The sequence below is a fragment of the Pseudorasbora parva genome, chromosome 19 (assembly GCF_024679245.1).
Source record: "Pseudorasbora parva isolate DD20220531a chromosome 19, ASM2467924v1, whole genome shotgun sequence".
Classification (NCBI taxonomy): domain Eukaryota; kingdom Metazoa; phylum Chordata; class Actinopteri; order Cypriniformes; family Gobionidae; genus Pseudorasbora; species Pseudorasbora parva.
Window position 1 is genome coordinate 5,337,606 of NC_090190.1, and position 21,797 is coordinate 5,359,402.

Genomic DNA, 21,797 nt, shown 5'->3' on the forward strand with positions numbered 1-21,797 from the left:
AACACACATTTTTACACGTTCAGCTCTCTTTAGTGTGCCATGTTGCTGTTTGAGCATAAAAAAAGGTCTGCATAGTATTCCCTCCAGCGGGAGTTATTCTCTATATCAGTGTTTGTGTTCCTGAAGCACCTCCATGAGTTTTCTTCTGGGAATGAACACGTCACAACATTCCTCATTGAAATAATTCCCGTCCACTAAAAAGGCGGGGGCCTGGTTGAGTTAGTTAGTAACGTGTTGAATCACACTGTATTTCCAAACACACTATTAAGAGGTTGACCAATCACAACACACTGATCCAGCTGACCAATCAGGGCACATTGTGCTCCTTGAAGGAGGGGCTTCATAGAGACAGGAGCTAAACAGAGCGTTACTGACAGACTGGAAAGAGAGGAGCTGCAACAATGTGACACAAAGTGTGTTTTGAACATTCAAGCATGAAAACCTGTTCTAGTAGAGTCCAAAATCAACTTTGTAAAAGGCCATAATGGAGCTTAAAACACAATACTCTAAGAATAAAAATATAAAGAATACACACATTTTGGATGTAATATAATTATACAGAGCATTTTGTAGATAAATTAATTTTAAATGAAACATAGTGAAAGTTTGTTTTAATCAGCATTTATAATCCCTTTATTTTCATTGTAAATATTCACTTGTTCTTTCTGTAAACGTGGAAAAAGCATGCATGTAAAAATGTGGGGAAGGCATGATATTTGAGAGACCGCAGTAGAGCGGACGGGTGAATAAAATATTTCTCTCACACATGCAGTGTTTTTATAGAGAGGCTGTATCAACAACAATCTCTTTCCCAGAGATTTTTATTCCTTTTGAGCATCAGCACAACTGCCAATCTGAAGTGGAGGCAGCCTGGTTTGGGCCGTCCTCGTATATGAGATTCTGTTTGAGTTGAGGAACCAGAACTCTCAGCCTCGCGCTGCTCTTCATCTCCGAGAAAGAGTGGGATGAGATGAAAGACAATTTGATTTGAATTGATATTCAGAGTGCTGCATAAGAAGCATGTCTCTCATTATGTCCTACATTTGCCCTTATTCGTTTTAATTCACTCCGGTTCTTTTGATGTCAAGAGGTCTATATGAACATGACATATGCCTACATTCAATTTAGAATTCAATTGCATGTAATTATTATATTATTCTGTTGCGAATGTGTGCATATCTGTGTCTGTCTGCAGTACATGAGTAATGTGGACTCGTGGTGTAAAGCGTGCGGGGAGGTGGATCTGCCTTCTGAGCTACAGGACCTGGAGGACGCCATCCACCACCACCAAGGCCTGTATGAACACATCACCGCTGCCTACTCTGAGGTACAGAGCCGTGCGTCTCCAAATCACTAAATTGCACAGCACTCTCGAAAAGCCGTTTCAGAGAACTGATCCCAAAGTAAATGATACTAGCACATTGTAGCAATTACAGGCATGTCTAAAGTGGTAATTTTAGCTAATTATATTTTATTATAAAACGCTCAGTGCTATTAAGAGTTACATTGCTTATAACAATACAATTTCATTTTAGTATAATAGCTTTCTCATCATTGTGCCACCCTCTTCCAGGTGAGCCAAGACGGGAAAGCCTTATTGGACAAACTTCAGCGCCCTTTGACCCCCGGCAGCGCTGATTCGTTGACAGCATCTGCCAATTACTCTAAGGCGGTTCACCATGTTTTGGACATCATCCATGAGGTTCTGCACCACCAGAGGCAGCTGGAGAACATCTGGCAACACCGCAAGGTCCGTCTGCACCAACGTCTGCAGCTGTGTGTATTCCAGCAGGACGTTCAGCAGGTAACACACACACACACACACACTCACCTTAAAATACCACATGGGTGCATCTGTCATGTCATGTCACTAACACAAAAATGAAAATCAATTTCATGACCCTTAAAACAAATATCATATTGAACTCACTTCTATTTAAATGTTAATAACGAAAATAAAACGATAATATATTTTGCCAATACCTACACAGTAAAACAGTCCCATCTCAACAGAACAAGCTTCCACCGTATATGCATGCATGTATATATGGTATGTATGTATGTATAGCTATAGATATATAGATTAAACTTTTGGCTAAATTACACACGCACACAGACACACACACACACACACACAAGAATGCAGTGTGTATTAATATAATAGGGATGAATATAATATAATTATTTACAAAGTAAATTACATGAAAAAATACAATGGTATGTAGTTTTTAATAAATATTACAGATTTTCCTTGTAATTATTTATATACATTAGAACAATTAAAATCTCAAATAATAAAAGAAAACAATTTAATAAATATCAAATATATGCAACATATTAAAACACTTTAATACTCACTGCATCTTTTTTCTATCTTGTTAATATTTCGAATTCAAATTAATCACATAATATACCACATAATTTGACACTTTTTGTCCCCTCAGTTTACATTTATGACCACGAGGTTCTTGAGTAAAGAAAGACTGATATAGTTCTGCTTCCCTCAGCATACTGCAGTGTGTCGGCAAAACATCTTACCAGTAGACTCTTTTTTTTTTTTTTTTTTTTTTGAGATTCCCAAATTCATGCTTCTGGGCAGGCTTTATTTTAGCATGTAATTACTGTAACCGCTGCCTCTTTAATGCAGGAGAGAAACACCACTGCAGCATGTTGGCTGAAGTTCTCTGGGATTATAATTGTTTACATGCAAACTGAAATAGACGCATGTAATTTAGAGTCAAGGATAAGCGGCTGCCGTAGCATTGTATATGGCATTTCTTTCTATTGTACATTGTTTTCACGGGTTCAGGGCCAGTTTATTGGTGCAGAGATTGTGGTTTTCTGCAGCGAGGTGTTCGACCGAGAGAATGCAGAACGGCTAATTCTGTGGCTGAGGGAAAGTGTTGCCATGGAAACCACTATTCAGGTGCCGGGGATGCGATGAGAGGCAGAGAGAGGGAGAGCTAGGCTGTGAACGACACCTTTATGCATAATTTTTTCAGTCATGGACCCTGCAGTCTCACCTGTCACAGGGTCTTGATTTGACTGCCATTAACGTTAAACCTATCTGACAGGAAACATTCTCACCTGAAGAAGGACTGGAAAGCTCTGCCGCTGTCTCACAAATTAATTTTTTTCCCTGTGTGAGTAGGTTCTTGACTGGATTGAGAACCATGGTGAGGCGTTCCTGAGCAAACACACAGGGGTGGGGAAATCTCTGCATCGCGCCCGAGCCCTGCAGAAACGCCACGAAGACTTTGAGGAAGTTGCTCAGGTTTGCCATTCATTCCCATTTTAAAATGCCCTTCCCCTCTGGGTTTTTTTAGCAGGATTCCCTGGATTCTTCCACGCATAAATTAAGTCTAAAGCTCAGCTGATAAGAAGTAATTTATTGAACACAATATGATACGCTTTAAGGCAACTAGTTATGAAGTTCATGGGTAAATTTAATCTTATGTAAACTCAGTTTTTGATTTTATAGATACCCTACTAATGTACTCGTATTTTCCTATACTATAAGTTGCAGTTTTGGTTAAACTTTATTTCAAGATCCCAATTTAGACATTCTACTTACTATAAGTAAGTTTACAACTATTCAACTAACTCTCATTTAGAGTATTATTAGACTGTTAGGTTAGGATTAGCAGAATAATTTAACATGTAGGTGCAAAGTCATCAGTAGAAAGATGCTTCCCGACAAACAATATAGTGCGAGCAGATATTAAGCAGACAGTCTACTAATACTCTAATCCGTGTAGTTGCAAAGTTACTTATTGTTAGTGGAAGTGGGCTATTGAAATAGTGTTAAATAATCATATACCCGTTTTTTTTATAAGTGCAACTTATATAATGCTTTTAATGTCAAGATTCAAAATAGAGTACACATAATTGCACACAAATATGCATGGAAAACTAATAATTTCTAGCGTAGGTGTCACTAGTGTCATAGAAACTACATACTTCAAGAATTAAAATCCCCTATCAGAGCTTTACTGTTAAAAGAACATGTTTTACTTCATATTTGCATGCGATCTTGCAACCACACTGCAGAGAAGTAAAGGAAAATGTGACTAAAGTTATTAAGTAAAACAGTTATTTGACTAAAACTTGACTAAACAAAAAGGTTGACATTTGAGAAAGGACTAAGATTAAATTCAAAAAATAGCGGACAAAATGAATACTAGTTATATGAAAACCACTGTAAATTGTTATGCACTGCTATTTTACGTTACTTCTGAAGGATCATCATAGTCCATGTCCGTCTTCTTTTTATCAGAATACATACACAAATGCTGATAAGCTGCTTGAAGCTGCGGAGCAGTTGGCCCAGACGGGCGAGTGTGACCCGGAGGAGATCTATCAGGCCGCCCATCAGCTGGAGGACCGGATCCAGGACTTTGTAAGGCGTGTCGAGCAGCGAAAGGTCTTGCTGGACATGTCAGTGGCTTTCCACACCCATGTAAAGGAGGTAAGAAATAGTTATGGACATGATGGTTGAGTAGTTTCATCTGGGTCACGCTTTAGATTAGGGTCCAATTCTCACCATTAACTATGACTTTTGCCTCAATAAACTCCTAATTACTGCTTATTAATAGTTAGTAGCTGTTAAGTTTAGGTATTGGGTAGGATTAAGGGATGTAGAATATGATCATGCAGTATAAGGTATTAAAACAGCCAATATCCTAGTAATATGCATGCTGATAAACAACTAGTTACTAGTGTGAATTGGACACTAAACTAAAGTTTTACAAACAAAAAAAATAACCTTTTATAAACAAGTTTTTGTGGTAGTGCCTCTTGGAGACGGGTTCAGCATATGCTAAACTGTCAGCGTGTTCAGCTCCTCTCACGGAAGTTAAATTCTTTGTGTTTAAATCACCTCTGGAGAGCAGCCTTCAAAGCACAGCTTTTGTAACACATTCATCACTGTCAACAATAAACTTCAAAACAGTTCTCCTCAGGCCTCAGCTCACCTGCTCGGAGCAATGTTCCCGTTTTTATGCATAATGTGCAGGTTTTTTGGGATTTTTTTTATTTTAAATAATTAAATGATATAGATATGTATATATTTAGCATGTTTATTTGTCATTTATGTTTTTGTGCAATAAGTGTTGAATATTTAATAGGCTATGTCAAGTAAAAATAATTTATATAATTTCAATATAGTTTGAAAGCATGTAGTTTTACACATTTGCACAAGAAACTGATACATTGAAGAGGATCTGTTGTGCTCTTTTACATGTTCAACTGTCTTTAGTGTGTAATGTTGCTGTTTGAGCATGAAAAAGGTCTGCAAATTCCTTCCAGCCGGAGTTATTCTCTTTATCAATGTCACTGTTTCTGAACTACCTGAAACACATTTTTCTTCCAGGAATTAACATTATTCCTCATTTAAATAATTCCTATCCAAGGCATACACAAAGTAAGGGAGTGAGGCCTGGTCGAGTTAGTAGTGTGTCGAATCTCACTGTTATGGTAAGAGTTGTGACATTCCCCAAACACGCTCTTAAGCGGTTGACCAATCCCAACACATTGATCCAGCTGACCAATCAGAGCACATTGTGCTTTTCAGAAGGAGGGGCTTCATAGAGCGTTACTGACAGACTGGGAAGAGAGGAGCTGCAATAGTGTGTTTTTTTGAACATTCAAGCATGAAAACCTGTTGTAGTAGACCCCAAAAATCATTAGATCCCCTTTAACATTTAATATCAGATCAGAAAGGGAAAAAATGTAGTTACAAAAGGTGAATTTTGCAAACTATTCAATCTTAATATGCAACACAAATACTAATAATGATATTATTATTATAGGTCTTACCGTAGCTTTCTAAGCCAAGTAAAAGTGATTTAACATGTTTGTCTTTTATGCATAGTTATGGACATGGCTGGAGGAGTTGCAAAAGGAATTGTTGGACGACGTATACGCAGAGTCGGTGGAGGCCGTTCAGGACCTGATCAAGCGTTTCGGGCAGCAGCAGCAGACCACACTGCAATTCACTGTAAATGTCATCAAAGAGGGAGAGGATCTCATTCAACAACTCAGGTGCACAATCTTCTCATCTGTCCTTTCCTTTCATGTCTTCCTCTGCCGCAGCTCTTTCATATTGCTTTCATGTTTTGGTGTGGACCCAAGCTCGAGTCCATTGAAGTGTGGTTTGTTTGACTAGTGTAAAAAAATCATCTTTTAAAATCTTACACACACACCAAGAAATTGTACCTCTGAAGTCTGAGGATTCCAGCAATACATAGACCGTAAATAGAAAGCACATATTTCAGTTGCACTGTCCTCAACAGTTCCTTACTAGCAAACCACACAGCCAGAGGTACTTAGGGACAAATAACTAGTTCTTTCAGAGAATCAGTGAGAAATACTCAAAAATCAGTGTTGAGCTCATATTTAATAGTTTGAATCAGTCTAATAACTTGATTATTCACTCATTTTATTATATCCAACTCATTACTAATCAAGTTATTCTTAGGTATTCTTGATACTCAAAGCACTTACATATTAAAGATACACAATCAGGGCATATATATGATATATTACGGTACATATTTTTGACATAATTATATGGGGACATCTGAGAGCTTTCTGTCCCTCCATTCACAACTACAACTTTGATGTTGTCCCTTTAAGACACAGTCTTAACATAATTGCTATGTGTATGCAACTGGCCCAATGGAATTGTTAAGTTGACTTAGAATTGAAACCAATATTGTGTTCGTACTCAAGCAAACATTAGTCATCCTCACTTGAACAAACTTTGGATGATTCAAGCACTCATTTGTCTCCTTTCACCATCATCCACTTTGCATTTCCAATTTTGTCCTCTCTTTGCCTCACTAATAGTATCTTGCTGAGTAACTATTAGTGCAGCTGTGAAGGTGCATTGTTTGGTTTGATGTCCAGTTTTAGTGCTAACAGTCGGTCACATGTATAATCTGCATGTGGGAAGGACTGCAGCAGCAGAGGAACGTGAAGGCTGAGATTCAGTAAAGCTCGATGCTTTAGCAGAAAGTTAAGCAGGAGAGAGAACCAGAGGCAGTTTGGAGTGCAGTCTCTAGCCCCCTCAGGGCAGACTCACCGCTCCGCTTCCAGGCCCTCTCACGTGTTCGGCTCTGCCACATTTCATCAGTGCAACTCTGAATCCCTGACTGCCAGCACTACTGCAGTGGCTGCACAACACTGCAAAAATACTCAGGGCTTGAGGAACGCTTTGATGTAACCCATGTCTTTATGTAATAATTGAAATTTTACAATCATGGATTTTTTGGTTTAATGTGTTTGGAGTGACATGTTTCAGAGAAGAAGTGGTTTAAGTATTTTACAGAAAAAGAAAAGGGTTGTAAGAAGATTTTAAAATATCGAATTAATTCTATATACCAATAAAAGTTAAAGAAGTAATAAAAAAAATGTGTCTATAAAAATGTATGTGTGTGTGTGTGTATATATATATATATATATATATATATATATATATATATATATATATATATATATATATATATATATATATATATATATATGCATGCATGCATGCATGCAGAGTCAATAGCTACAGAGCTCCAAACTTCAAGTGGCTTTCAGATTACCTTAAGAACAGTGTGTAGAGAGCTTCATGGAATGGGTTTTCATAGCCGAGCAGCTCATCCAAGTGCAATGCAAAGCGTGTGATGCATTGGAGTAAAGCACGCCACTATTGGACTCTAGAGCAGTAAGACGTGTTCTCTGTAATGTGACCAATCACACTTCTCTGTCTGGCAATCCGCTGGATGAGTCTGGGTTTGGTGGTTGCCAGGAGAATGGTACTTGCCTGACTGCATTGTGCCAAGTGTAATGTTTGATGGAGGAGGGATTATGGTGTGGGGTTGTTCTTTAGGGGTTGGGGTTGGCCCCTTAGTTCCAGTGAAAGGAACTCTTTTAGGACAATTCACAATTGACTCATACCAAAACATTTAGGACAAAGTTGCTACCAACTTTGTGGGAACAGTTTGGGGATAGCTCCTTTCTGTCCCAACATGGCTGAGCACCAGTGCACAAAGCGTCAGTCCCTAAAGACATAGATGAGCAACTTTGGTGTGGAGGAACTTGACTAGCCTGCACCTCAACCTGATAGAGCACCTTTGGGATGAATTATCGCGGAGACTGAGAGTCAGGCCTTCTTGTCCAACATCAGTGCCTGACCTCACAGATGTGCTTCTAGAAGAATGGTCAAATTCCCCTAAACACACTCCTAAACCTTGAGGAAAGCCTTCCCAGAAGAGTTTAAGCTGCAAAGGGTCGGCCAACACCATATTAAACTCTATGGATTAAGAATGGGATGTGCTTGTAATGATTTACATTTGAATATATTATATTTATATTTTATATATTATATTTTTGCTTTGTTTTATATATGAAATTATATTATAGCATATATTGTATTGTATAAAATAGTTATTTATATATAATAACTCTTGAAATCACAGCATGTCAATTTAGCATTCACACTGATTTTTATTTTATTTTTAAATTAAGGGAAAGCAGTTAAAGACATGTGGCTTGTTTCTCCTCCTCCTCCGCTTGCAAATTAGTCTCTGTACACATGCGAATTTTGAGGATGGCTATCCCTCCATGTGCACTTTCTCTCTTGTTCTCGTTCTGTAATTCTCCTTTCCTCTAGTGTCTTACATAATCCTGCTTTCATAACCGCCTAGTTAATTATGCAGAGGTAATACTTAAACCCCGAGAGCACAGAGGTACAAACAGAAAGGTCCCCAGCTCACACCAACACACAGAATGCCCACACCGCAGAGACATTACACACTCACACAAGCTCTAACTCATTCACGAGAGAGATCAGGATCTCAGCATCGCACTCGCTTACTCACTTTCAGACACAAGACTGTCATATTATTTGAGCTTGATCTGATATCGAAACCCTGGTTGTGTTTAGTTTTTTTGGATTGGTGATGAAAGCGTTAATTATTCTGTTATTCTGTAACAAGTCCACTCAGTCACGCTAGCCTTGCAGTAGATAAAAGCACATCACTATGGGAACAGACTTTCCGCAGAGATCCAGCGCTGAAGCATCAATTAAAAGAGAGGGCCTTTATTACCCCGATAACTGTGATTTTACTTTATTACACCATTTGTTTTTTAATAAAGAGTTAACCCGCTTGAATCCTTTGAGACGGGATGAAAGGACTCTTCTGTCTTTCTTCTATCCCTTACAGACTTGTTTAAAACTGTTGCTTCCTCTTTCTCTTTTTCCCCTTATACAATTATTACTAAAGCTGTCCCTGATAATTAACCTTTTTAATGAAAATAGGATAATGTTGCATATTTTACATATTATCTTTCCAATGGGCTTGTAATCCTCTCACCCATTCACAGATAATGCGTTTAGGACCATATAATTTCAATTTTTAATGAATTTAGAATCTCATTAGTGTCTGCTTTTTGTTTTATTACATTGAAATGTCGAGCCTGAAGTCATCATCTTTCGGGCCCTAATATTTGTCAGGTTTTGTTAGTTTTAGGTTATTCTGCTGATCATTTGCTTGTATCCCACAGAGGTCAGAGCTACAAAATGATATATATATTTTTTTCAAACCCCGATAGCTCCTTTTCCACCGGCAGGGTGATTGAGATGGTGCTCAATCCATCCCAAAAAATTTAATATTGTATGTTGTGTTGTGTTGTGTTGCATAACATCTGCGGGCACTTTATTTTCTCTGTCTATCTAAATTATACAATAATAATTTAATAAATAATTATAACCAAAGTTAAAATGCATTATTATTTGATGCAGTGTACTTTCTGAAGACTACTTTCTGTGACATAAGTATAGTAATATATATTAATATCTGTGGTTACAATCATTCATGAGAGCATACAGTGAATTATATGTAATACAAGTCATTATTAATGCTTTAAAATACTTTTACCGGTACTTTTTATATATAAAGTATTTAAGTAAATGTTACCGAATCAAATTAGTGTAAGATTATAAAACCGCTCAAAATTATTACAAATGCAACAGAAAATAAACTCTTACCACACTCATTTACAATCTAATTGCAGATTCATGAATCCATATTGAACTCGGTTTATTGGGGACAAAGGTCATCAGAACAATTCAAACTGATATCTTAATTTTTGATCAGAGCTACACGGTGAAGCAAAAGTTTCAGTGACACTTTTTTCAAGCCCTTATGTGTAATGCATTGTAAAGGTGTTCATAGTGTGAGTTATAATGCATTACATATTTTCATAAATAATTATAACCAATAAGGTAAAATGCATAATGTTTACAGATTCTGAAATTAGTTTTGTTGTGTGTTTTTATGCATTATACTTTCTACAGGTCTGAATATATAAGTAGTATAATAATTAATGAGATCATACAATGCATTATTTATGAAACCAAAGTTTCACAAAAATGGCATGGCTCCCAGAATATTTTGTTTTATGAATATCTGAACATGCAATGTATCAAAAGAAAGAACAGACCCTCTGCTGTTAAACAAAAAACATAACACTTGAATATGGGTACGTATGGGTTCATAAAGCAACATTTTCAGCAAAAAGCTGAGAAAATCACGTTGTACATCCAGATCGGATTCAGAATGATGATCAAAACACAGATCAAGCCCATCAACTCCCCCAAAGCTTCACAGTCCTATAGCTCATCCTGGGTTGACTTTACATTCAATCACATTTAGTGGTTTTGATTTATATGCTATTAAATGTTGCTGATTGCATTATTTTACATATGGATCTGATTATATATGATAATCGCTTGTTTCTGCGTCGTCTTCACATTTGTTTTGATCAGGTAATTCAATACACTCTCAGAAAGTGTGTATAACAGTGGAAACCCATAAAATCCCATGTTTGGTGGGGGAAGCAATTTCTCACAAATAATGGAAAATTCTGTGTTAATGTCTTCAAATCTTAATGTGTGAAAACGTCTTATCAAACAGTAAAAATAGATTCATGACTTAATCTTATGATGTATATACTCTAACAGCTGACTTACTCACACAGCAAGTCAGTTTTGATCCTATCTGATTCCCGAGGTTCCCTGTTGTAACCCCACTCAATCTATAAAGCAAATAATAGTCGGGAAGTCCAAATAAAAGCATTGTGTCCGTGTAAACAAGGTATAAATGGAGAAATCTGAGCTAAAATTCCTCAAATTCCATCAGACTTGGGCTTGAGAATCCCAAACATTCCTTAAATAATTCCATTTTTATTACAGCTTTGGTTTTCCCTAAAGACATTATTGTAAGAAGTAAATGTTTCTTCCTGAATCACTTGCACACACTAAAGAAATATACCTTTGCTCTTCCTGCAGAGATTCGGCCATCTCCAGCAACAAGACCCCTCACAACAGCTCCATCAACCACATCGAGAGCGTCCTGCAGCAGCTGGATGAGGCTCAGGCTCAGATGGAAGAGCTCTTCCAGGAGAGGAAGATCAAACTAGAGCTTTTCCTCCAGCTCAGGATCTTTGAGAGGGACGCCATTGACGTGAGTTCACTGTATATTTGATCCTTGTGTTCTAAAGGTATTATTCACAGAGAAAATAAATTTTACTCATTTATTTTACGGGAAGTAGCAGCCAGATCTTATTGTTTTCCACAGAAGAATAGGTCATACAAGTTTGGAACGACATGAGGGAGAGTAACTAATGACAGAATCCTCATTTTGAGTGAACTATTCTTTAAACTAGGGCAATATTCCCATCAGCACGTAGTTAGTGACTCCCTCATGTCTAATATGATTTGCTTGCAATTAATAAGCAGCAATCTTCAAGGATGATCTGCGCACAAAAGTGATTACTCTCTCCTGTTTGCACAGAGAGTTTATAAAGGAAGACATTGGCCCTTACATGTAAGAGCAGGACAGGTCACTGTCTCTTGTCCTGGGTGATCTCACTGTGAGCCCATTAGTAAAGGCATCCTAGTAAAGGCATTAGTAAACTCTCAGACTGCGCTCATATGTTGTATCTTTTTTTCCCAGATTATCTCAGATCTAGACTCGTGGAATGAGGAGCTGTCGCAGCAGATGAATGACTTTGACACGGAAGACCTGACGCTCGCCGAACAGAGACTGCAGCACCACGCAGATAAAGCCCTGACGATGAACAACCTCGCCTTCCATGTCATCCACCAGGGCCAGGAACTGCTGCAGTACGTCAACGAGGTGCAGGCGTCCGGTGAGTCAAACATGATAATAGAAAATATCTTTTGTTATTTTAGCTCGACATTACCGCTAGTCCGGGACAAGTGGATTTTTTGAAGGGGCAACTGGACAAGTAGTCTGATTAGAAACATCAATAACAACAAAATAAGTATGAAATCACCAAAATGTGAGAATTATTCTGATTTTATTACATTTAGTCTTCATGGTGATTGATGGTGGAAAATACTTATAATGTACTGATGGTAACAAATTTGCCTCGAGGAGGAGAAATTGAATACAAATTAGCGCAGCTCACACAGCGTTAACCCAGCTTCAAAATTTGAATTGTGGTCTTGATATTTATTTTGATATTGTGTTTTCCTGAATACCATCACAATTGAAAATGTGCCTGATTTCATACAACAGTTCAATAAACAAGTTAATATTAAGTCACTTACATTTTAGAACCAATATTGACGCATTTCAGAGCAATGCTCAGCCTTCAGCGTTTTGGATAAATCAGTTGAGTCAAAGATTTAATAACACTCATAAACAACTGCCTCGTTTTTGAATGAATCAGCCATTTGAAGGAATCGTTTAAATGAACGACTCAATGACTCACTCATTAAGACGGCCACTTGCTGCAAGTTGGCAGTTTAGTTTTATGTTAAAAAGTATCATTCCAGCCCCCATCATTTCTTATTTGTATATTCAAAATATAATTAATGCAATCTCATAACATTATTTAATGCAGTTGTAATTTTTCAATGCAAGTGATTTAATTTGATTGGTAACAGCCTTATAGTTTTTTAATATTCAAATTTAATTTGATCAAATTTAAGACATTAAAATGAAAGATGAAGCATAAATTGATTAACATTAGGAAAAAAATGCCAGGTTTTAAAAAAATAAATATCACAAATATGCAGAATTTCAATATGTCAAAGCTGACAGAACATTGATGAGAGTATTGCTTCAGAATAAATTATATTTATTTTATAATTTTTATATTATATTTTTTTATACTTTTATTTTATTTTTTGCATTTTATGTTTTTTTTTTACCATGGTAAGTACAAGCTTAATGTCAAATAAATTACAACTTTATTTCAGCGAGGATGCATTAAATTGATCAGTAAAGACAGATTGATCTGTGAAGGTAAAGATGTTTATAATGTTAAAAAAAAATCTATTTTATATGAAATGCCCTTATTTTGAACTTCCTATTCATCAAATTATTTGTTTCCATTTTCCGTCCCATAACAGTTTTCAGGCATGATGTTTGTCATGGAGTAAAGTGAGGTGTGCCGTTTCTTCTCGTTTTCCAGGTGTGGAGTTGCTGTGTGACCGTGATGTGGACATGGCCACCCGTGTTCAGGATCTACTGGAGTTTCTACATGAGAAGCAACAAGAGCTGGACGTGGCCGCAGAGCAGCACCGCAGACACCTGGAGCAGTGTGTGCAACTGCGCCACCTACAGGCAGAAGTCAAACAGGTAATGCACGGGCCAATTTCAGGACGGAATATTTGCTTGCTACTTACCTCATACCACTCAATATGTACGTTATACTCCCTCCTGTTTATGAAAATGCTATATTCACTGCACTGATGTGTCTGTTTGTCATTGTTAATCTCTTTGCGTGTTGCAGGTTCTGGGTTGGATCCGTAATGGTGAATCAATGCTGAATGCAGGTCTGATCACGGCCAGTTCCCTTCAGGAAGCCGAGCAGCTGCAGAGAGAGCATGAGCAGTTCCAGCATGCAATCGAGGTCAGTGCTCCTTATATTTTGCTTCAAACCTTTTCCTTGTTTTTCTTTTATTAAAACATAAATATTGTCAACATTCATTAGTGCTAACATTAGTTTCTTTAACTATGGACCCTTTTTGAGCCATGGACCATAAATGCAAACTCAGTTTTCACATAACTACTTTTAAATTTGTATACTAGCAGTGACCAACAGTGAATCGACAAATATCATTTCCACCACAGCTCAATTTATGTATTATATTTAACATCATTCTGTAATGCAAAAATCATATTTGATACATTTCTGGAATTAAACAGCTGACTCCTTTATCTTGCTAACGCTAACGTGTGTGGGGGGGATATAATAGTATAACACTGTGTGTGACTGTACACCATAAATGCATATTTACATTATAGTTTTAAACATTTATATAACTTATAAAATACTTTTTCTTCTTTTTTTATAGTTAAAAATTGAAAGCAATGGTAAAAACAAAATCTCTACACTATCGGTCAAAAGTTTGGGGTCAGTCTTTTTTTTTTTTTTTTTTTTTTAGAAATTCATATTTTTTTGCAACAATAACACATTAAAGTGATCAAATGTGACAGTAAAGACATTTATAATCATTAACAAATGTAAATGTAAATTATGATTTCCACAAAAATATTAAGCAGCTATTGATAATAGACAGGAATGTTTTGTTTTTAAGCAGAAAATCACCATATCAGAATGGGATCATCATGTTATTGAAGACTGGAGTAATAATGCTGAAAATACAGCTTTACATCACAGGAATACATTACATTTTGAAATACAACAGAAACCAGTCATTTTTAATTGTAATAATATTTCACAATAGTACTGTTTTACTGTATTTTTGATCAAATAAATGCAGCCTTGATGAACAAGGCGTGTGTATATAAGATGTATTTGAAAAATTAAGGCATGGTAAAATCAATCTCATAAACTTAAAAGTGTAGAAGAAACATATGCACTCAACAACATACATTGCCTAAACATATATTTATTGATGCTTCAGTTTATCTGCATCTGGAGCTCATAGATGATCCTGACATGACCTGAGCCTCATGAGCTCCTGCTCTCCACTTCCCTCCTTTAACAGGATAACATCCGATCCGCTGTCACTGTATCGCTATTGGGAACCTGAAGGCACAAAGACTGCCTATCAGAAGAGTCTTCTCATTTCCTCCAACCATCAGACTCCCATTCTGTACTGAATACCGAATACTGAATACTCGTCTACCAACCGCACTTTGTGGACGAATAATAAACTATCAGTCGTATCTTAGCCATGATCTGACTCCTGCCATCTGTTCTGCTGTGTAAGTCCTTGTTTTTGTGTGTCTTATCTGACATGTTTTCTCCTCCTCACCATAGAAAACCCATCAGAGCGCCCTACAGGTCCAGCAGAAAGCCGAGGCCCTGCTGCAGGCTAACCACTACGACATGGACATGATCCGAGACTGCGCGGAGAACGTGGCCTCCCACTGGCAGCAGCTCATGCTGAAGATGGAGGACCGGCTCAAGCTGGTCAATGCGTCCGTGGCCTTCTACAAGACCTCCGAACAGGTCCGTAAAGGGGTTTGGGTGACTGACATGTCACAAGTTTTGGCTGTTTATTGACCAATCAACATTCAGGACTTTTTGTAATTCATATGGCAGTGAGTTGAAAAGGCTCATCTTCTTGTCTGTGCTGCAGGTATGCAGTGTTTTGGAGAGTCTGGAGCAGGAGTACAAGCGTGAGGAGGACTGGTGCGGAGGAGCGGACAAACTCGGACCCAACTGTGAAACTGACCACGTCAGCCCCATGATCAGCAAGCATCTGGAGCAAAAAGAGGCCTTCCTCAAGGTAACACATCCAATCTCAGAGGACACTTGTCCTTTTTGCCAGTGTTTGCAGGCCAAATTTAAGGTCATTTAAATACCTTAAAGGTGCAGTGTGTAATATTTATGAGGATCTATTGAAAGAAATGCAATATAATATACGTAACTGTTTTCAGTGGTGTATGAAGATACAGATCTTATATGGAATAATGGAATAAGCAATTTCTATCCCCATACACCGCGGGTTCCCTTACAGTAAAATTGTCTGTAAGCAGTACTATAAAAACTGTAAAAAAGTCATGTTTCTACAGTAGCCATAAACGGACAAACTTCTCTGCAGAGTGCTAGTCACTCTCTGCTGTCTCAAACGAGGAGAGCTTTGTCCTTTGTCGGCCACCGTAGCATCTCCATGTGCTTCGGTGAGGAGTGAGTGGTTGAGTGGTTGCAATTCACCACTCACTCCAAAGAGGAGTGAGTGGTTGCAATTCACAACTTCACCACTAGATGCCGATTAAACTTAAACTGCACCTTTAACAGCTTACTTACCGTTTCCAGAGGTCTTACATTTGGGGTCAGGAAACCAGGAATTGCTATAAGGCTTAATGATAAACTTAAATACTTTTTTTTAATACTAAACTTTATTGATTTCATTAAATAAATAAATGTGAGCACTGCATGTTGTAAAGTAAAAGCGCTGTGCTGTCGCTCGTTCTACAGGCGTGCACTTTCTGAGTCGTTTGCAATCACAGAGGAGCCCACATTAATGCCATGTGATTGTTTTGATCTACTGTTGATGAATTATGACAATATTTACTTTATGGTGTTTTATATCATGCCTGTAAACTGTCGCCTTTTAGCGAGGAACGTTTCGATGCCGTTTCCTTTTCATATTACCGCTGTATAAACAAAATAGTGTTTACAAGTGCACCTCTGCTTTGTTTACAGAAAAAAAGTTGAAAAATAAGGTATCTAGAATAATATATTATATAATATATATATACAAAATTATATATATATATATTGTGTGTGTGTGTGTGTGTGTGTGTGTGTGTGTGTGTGTGTGTGTGTGTGTGTGTGTGTGTGTGTGTGTGTGTGTGTGTGTGTGTGTGTGTGTGTGTGTGTGGGCATGTTTTTGTGACATGAGGACACAAATGTGTATAATGACACAGGTATTACAAGGAGAGGGTGAAATATGAGGACACTGGCCATGTCCCAACTTTTCAAAATGCTTATAAATCATACAGGATGAGTTTTTTTTAGAAAGTAAAAATGCAGAATGTTTCCTGTGATGGGTAGGTTTAGGGGCAGGGGAAGTGTAAGGGGATAGAAAATACGATTTGTACGGTACAAAAACCATTGTGTGTGTGTTTGTGTGTGTGTGTGTGTGTGTGTGTGTGATCCCTTTTCTCAGAAAATGGTGTACAGGCTGAAATGTGAGGTTTATAATTTTATAAAACTAGTTTTTTTCAACAACAACAAATATATGATCAGTAAAGTTGTTTAAATCATTGTTTTCAGAGTCATGTTATGGTTTAGGATGTTACCATAGACATTAACCTACATTCCTTCAATACTATATTCATTTTATTTGTGCAGGCCTTGAAAAGTGAAATGACAAACTTAAATTTGATTTTGACACCCCTGCAGTTAGCCTATGTTTGGGTAATGTGTGTGTTGCTCTCTGTGTTTCAGGCATGCACATTAGCCAGGCGGAATGCAGACGTGTTCCTGAAATACATGCACAGAAACAGCGTCAGCATGCCGGGGATGCTGAGTCACGTCAAAGCACCAGAGCAGCAGGTCAAAAGTGAGTCAGGACCTACAGCTTTGCATTAAAACGTTCTCCCCTGTGGTGACGTATATCCAAATGAAAAAAAAATATAGGCAGGGACTTGCTATTGGTCGATCTCATGTGAGTGACAGATTGCTCTGCCCTCGCGCCACTGAACGCATCATCAGAGAAGAGATGTCTTTGTGAGAGAAAAGGGGCGGTTATGTTGAATAAAGATTATGAGGGTACATTAATAAAAAAAATAATAATAATGTGCACACATAAATAATTTATAAGAAGTACTGCAGTTTTTCATAAAAAAATAAGAGTTGCTAATTTTGATTTAATGGTGACTTTAACAAAAGAAAGTGAATATACTGCTTATAACACATATGTACCGAATGTAATTGGACAGGAAATGTTGATTTTCGTCAAAATTAGCTTATTTAGTGAGAAAAAAAGAAGGCTGGGAATTGATACAAGAGATGTCACTCGGATAACAAGTGGACATTATGCAAAAATATTGGACTGTAGAATACCACATCTGACCAATTAGAAGCAAGTATTCCAGAGAGACATATAATAAACACATGGTGTCTCTGTAGCATTTCAAAGCCACTTTTCAGACCACAAGGCTACAGATGCTGCCTCTCCGCATGTTTTCCTCTTATTTACCAGTCTTCCCTCTGCTGCCTCTCTGGAGACGTGACAAAACACAGTCTGTCTTCCCCATAGGGGTTTAGCTACAGTGCTTGTTGATCGTACATTGTGCATGCATCCTGAAATAGCTCTGGACTGATCCGCCATCTAGTGGCCGACCTGTGCGCTGCACCCTCACGGAGTTCAGCAGCTGGCCCACTTTGGCCCCCTTTAGCCCAGTTTAGATTGTGTGTATTGTGACTGCGGCCATGTTCTGTTCTGAGCGTGCTTACAGTGACTCAGATAAGGAAAGCGTAAATGGGTCAGGCCTCCGCCACACAGAGATGGCAGCTTACTGCAGAATGATGGGAGTCATCCCTTTATCTTTGTGCCACACACACACACACACACACACACACACACACACACACACACAGAGAGAGAGAGCACTGTAAAGTGCATCCACTGGTATATTATCTTTATTATCTTAAGTGCTGTCAATTTAGCTTTAATTTAGTAAAAATTATTGATGTAAAAGTTAATTAATTTAAAGATATGTACATTAAATTCATTTTAAAATCATGTATATTTATGTAAATAGAATTTTATCAAATCATAAGTCATTTAATCATAAAATAATATAAAAAAAATTCTACCATTTAAAAGTGTAATTCAACCAGTATAATTACCCGTTTTATTTATAATTTTATCATTCAATTAATTTAATGTTTTATTATTTATGTACATGAATTTTATGCAACAATAATAGAAGTTATTGACTTATAAAGCAACACCTTGTAATGTCAGTGATTTACCTGTCTGCTGCAATAATATAAGCACTAAAGTCTCACCTTTTGAAATAAAGATTGTATAAATGACATTGTTACGCCAGTAGGTGGCGACAAGTGACTTCTAAGTCATTGAATCAATCATTCTAGAGATTCATTAAAAACGCTGATTCATCCAGTCATGAAACGTAAAGTGTGAAACGAGTGTGGCTTTATGATTGAGTCACTGAATCTATGCTGAAGTGTGGGAGAATCGTGATCTTTGTTTTAAACAAAAAATGTTGATTCTCATTTTATCCAGATTAATGCCGCTCTAAGGTTCTGCTTGATTTGAGTGACGTACTCTGGTGGTTAAGGATCTGGGCTGCTGGTCATCATGGTTAAGAATGATCATGTGTGATTTTGTAGATATCCTGAATGAGCTGCTGCAGAGGGAGAACCGGGTCCTGCACTTCTGGACCATGAGGAAGAGGAGGCTGGACCAGTGTCAGCAGTACGTGGTGTTTGAACGCAGTGCCAAACAGGTTTGATGTCTCTCTCTCTCTCTCTCTCTCTCTCTCTCTCTCTCTCTCTCTCTCTCTCTCTCTCTCTCTCTCTCTCTCTCTCCATCTGTTCCTTTTGATGTCTGATCAGTCTGATTATTCGCTTCTTCTTGGCCCAATCCTGAGACTGACAGACTGACTCAGTGCCATGCTTCTATTTAAGATGCACAGAGATATTCAATTATTTATCCTTTTCATCTTCTGTTTGTATGTGCATGTCTTCATATGCCATAGCATATATATTCAGTTCATTCCTGTGGCTGGTTGCATAAACTGCTTAGACTAGTCTTACAAGTTAATCATCAATTTATTTTCCTAAAGTTATTACACCCTGGTTAACTGCTAGTTGGTCGGTCTTCACATAAAGACTAAGTTTGTGCAGCTAGCCACTGCAGGTTTAGTTATGCAGATGCTGTTGTGGTTCTCAACTAGTTTAGGATCAGATTATACATTAGACATCAAGTACCAGGACATAAAGTAAACAGAAATAAAACATTAGCATTCATTATTACCATAAACTGCATAAGGAAACTTGGCCATTTTGAAAATGCATAAAAAGTGTTTTTTGTTTTGTTAGTTTTTCTTTCTTAAGTATTGCTTAATTAATGCAAGGATGCATAGCATATATCAAAATGAACAAGTTTGAATGATTTCTATTTCAAATAAATGTTCTTTTGATCTTTCTATTCATCAAAGAAATTATTCAACTGTTTTCAACATTGACAATAATCAGAAATGTTTCTTGAACAGCAAATCATCATATTAGACTAATTTTTGAAGGCTCATGTGACACTGAAGACTGGAGTAATGATGATAAATTCTGCTTTAATCACAGGAATAAATTCATGTTTTAATTAAATATTTAATTATAATAATATTTAATATTTTTTACTGTATATTTCATCATAAAATTAAGAGACTTATTTTCAAAACATTTCAAAACATCTTTTTGACACCAAACTTTTGAATATTAGTAGTGTATGTTAAGTGTTTTTCATTTAGTATTGTTTCACCTTGCTGTCTGAGATGCACTTGTTAACGTGTTATGAAACCCTAAAACACATTTTTAGCTGCTGTTGCTGAGTTGCTGTTGTTTTTTCATTGTTTAGCTATTGCGATTTTAGAAAAAGCAAAGTTAAACCAACATCACAAAAAGTGTGTTAAAGTTTTAGTTCACCCAAAAATGAAATTGATGTCATTAATGACTCCCCCTAATGTCGTTCCTCACCCGTAAGACCTCCGTTCATCTTCAGAACACAGTTTAAAGCCCCACTTGGCTACTTTTGCTCTCGGGGTCCCCCTACAGTTTGGAAAAAATAATGTCCTCAACTACTGTCGTAAGCTCAGTCATCCTACAACAGGGGATGCCATCGCGCGTGCATTTGTTGACATGACAACCCTGATAGCCCTGAACTAGTGATGCGTGGGTCGTCTCATAACCCGCGGACCCCGTATGTCTATTTAATGGTCGCGGGTGCGCGGCGTGTTGTAAAAATATATACAGTGGTGCGGTGCGGGCCAAATAACTTCATAAAAGCGTCCCGCGGGTCGGTGCAGCACTTCTGGCGGCACGTGTGAAATGTCTTCATCCCAGGTAACGTTACAGTCAGTGGCATATGCTTCAGCATGTCATATGAATATAATTTCATGGGTTTTGTTTTTTTCAAACGCCAAATAATCACGATGCTCACGTTTACAAGCCAGCGTCATTATAGTAGTCTATTGGTTACCGTTTTACAGAATCTATATGATACTTCAGTTCAATGTTTGAGTGGTAGCTCACCGTAACAAGCAGGACAGCATCGGTCGGGCACGCCTCCTTCAGCTCACGCCGACGAGCAAACGCTGGTCACATGTTGATCCTCGTCCTGCCTTTAATCACATCATTTTTTCATTTCCTCTTATTGCTTTCCTCCAACAAAACCTTTTCTTTCTTATTTGTCTCTGCTGCTTCGGACATGACTATATTATCCGACGAACAAAGTTGGGCTCGCACGTCCGAATGTAAGGAAGTGTGTGTGTTGGTGGAAGTGACGTATATGCCGTAAAGCAGTCGAATTTTGTAGTTCTTTTCTTTTTCTCGGGTTACTACCCGAAACCCGAAGTTTAAAAGTACGATTAAAAACGATACAGACCCCATCAGGCTATGGCAGACGTGTCATTCAACCTATTGTAAGTCGATTTATCATCACAAGAGTCTTGAAAATATATTATGAAGGTTGAAAAGTTACCTAGTGCTGCTTTAAGATATTTAATATTTAGTTTGAGAGCATATGGAAGTGTATGCACACTATA

General features: G+C 37.6%; 1 protein-coding gene across 8 annotated transcripts in view; it reads left to right on the forward strand.

The window, feature by feature from the left end:
- Window positions 1-21,797, forward strand: part of trioa (trio Rho guanine nucleotide exchange factor a) — a 140,310-nt gene that overhangs the window by 82,812 nt on the left and 35,701 nt on the right. For all 8 annotated transcript variants that reach the window (XM_067425802.1, XM_067425799.1, XM_067425795.1 and 5 more), the window contains 13 exons: window positions 1,196-1,327; window positions 1,574-1,804; window positions 3,152-3,274; window positions 4,277-4,468; window positions 5,873-6,042; window positions 11,342-11,516; window positions 12,009-12,204; window positions 13,498-13,664; window positions 13,819-13,938; window positions 15,316-15,507; window positions 15,638-15,787; window positions 17,455-17,569; window positions 19,369-19,484. In XM_067425802.1, coding sequence (XP_067281903.1) covers window positions 1,196-1,327; window positions 1,574-1,804; window positions 3,152-3,274; window positions 4,277-4,468; window positions 5,873-6,042; window positions 11,342-11,516; window positions 12,009-12,204; window positions 13,498-13,664; window positions 13,819-13,938; window positions 15,316-15,507; window positions 15,638-15,787; window positions 17,455-17,569; window positions 19,369-19,484 — 2,079 coding nt within the window. The remainder of the gene's footprint in view (window positions 1-1,195; window positions 1,328-1,573; window positions 1,805-3,151; window positions 3,275-4,276; window positions 4,469-5,872; window positions 6,043-11,341; window positions 11,517-12,008; window positions 12,205-13,497; window positions 13,665-13,818; window positions 13,939-15,315; window positions 15,508-15,637; window positions 15,788-17,454; window positions 17,570-19,368; window positions 19,485-21,797) is intronic.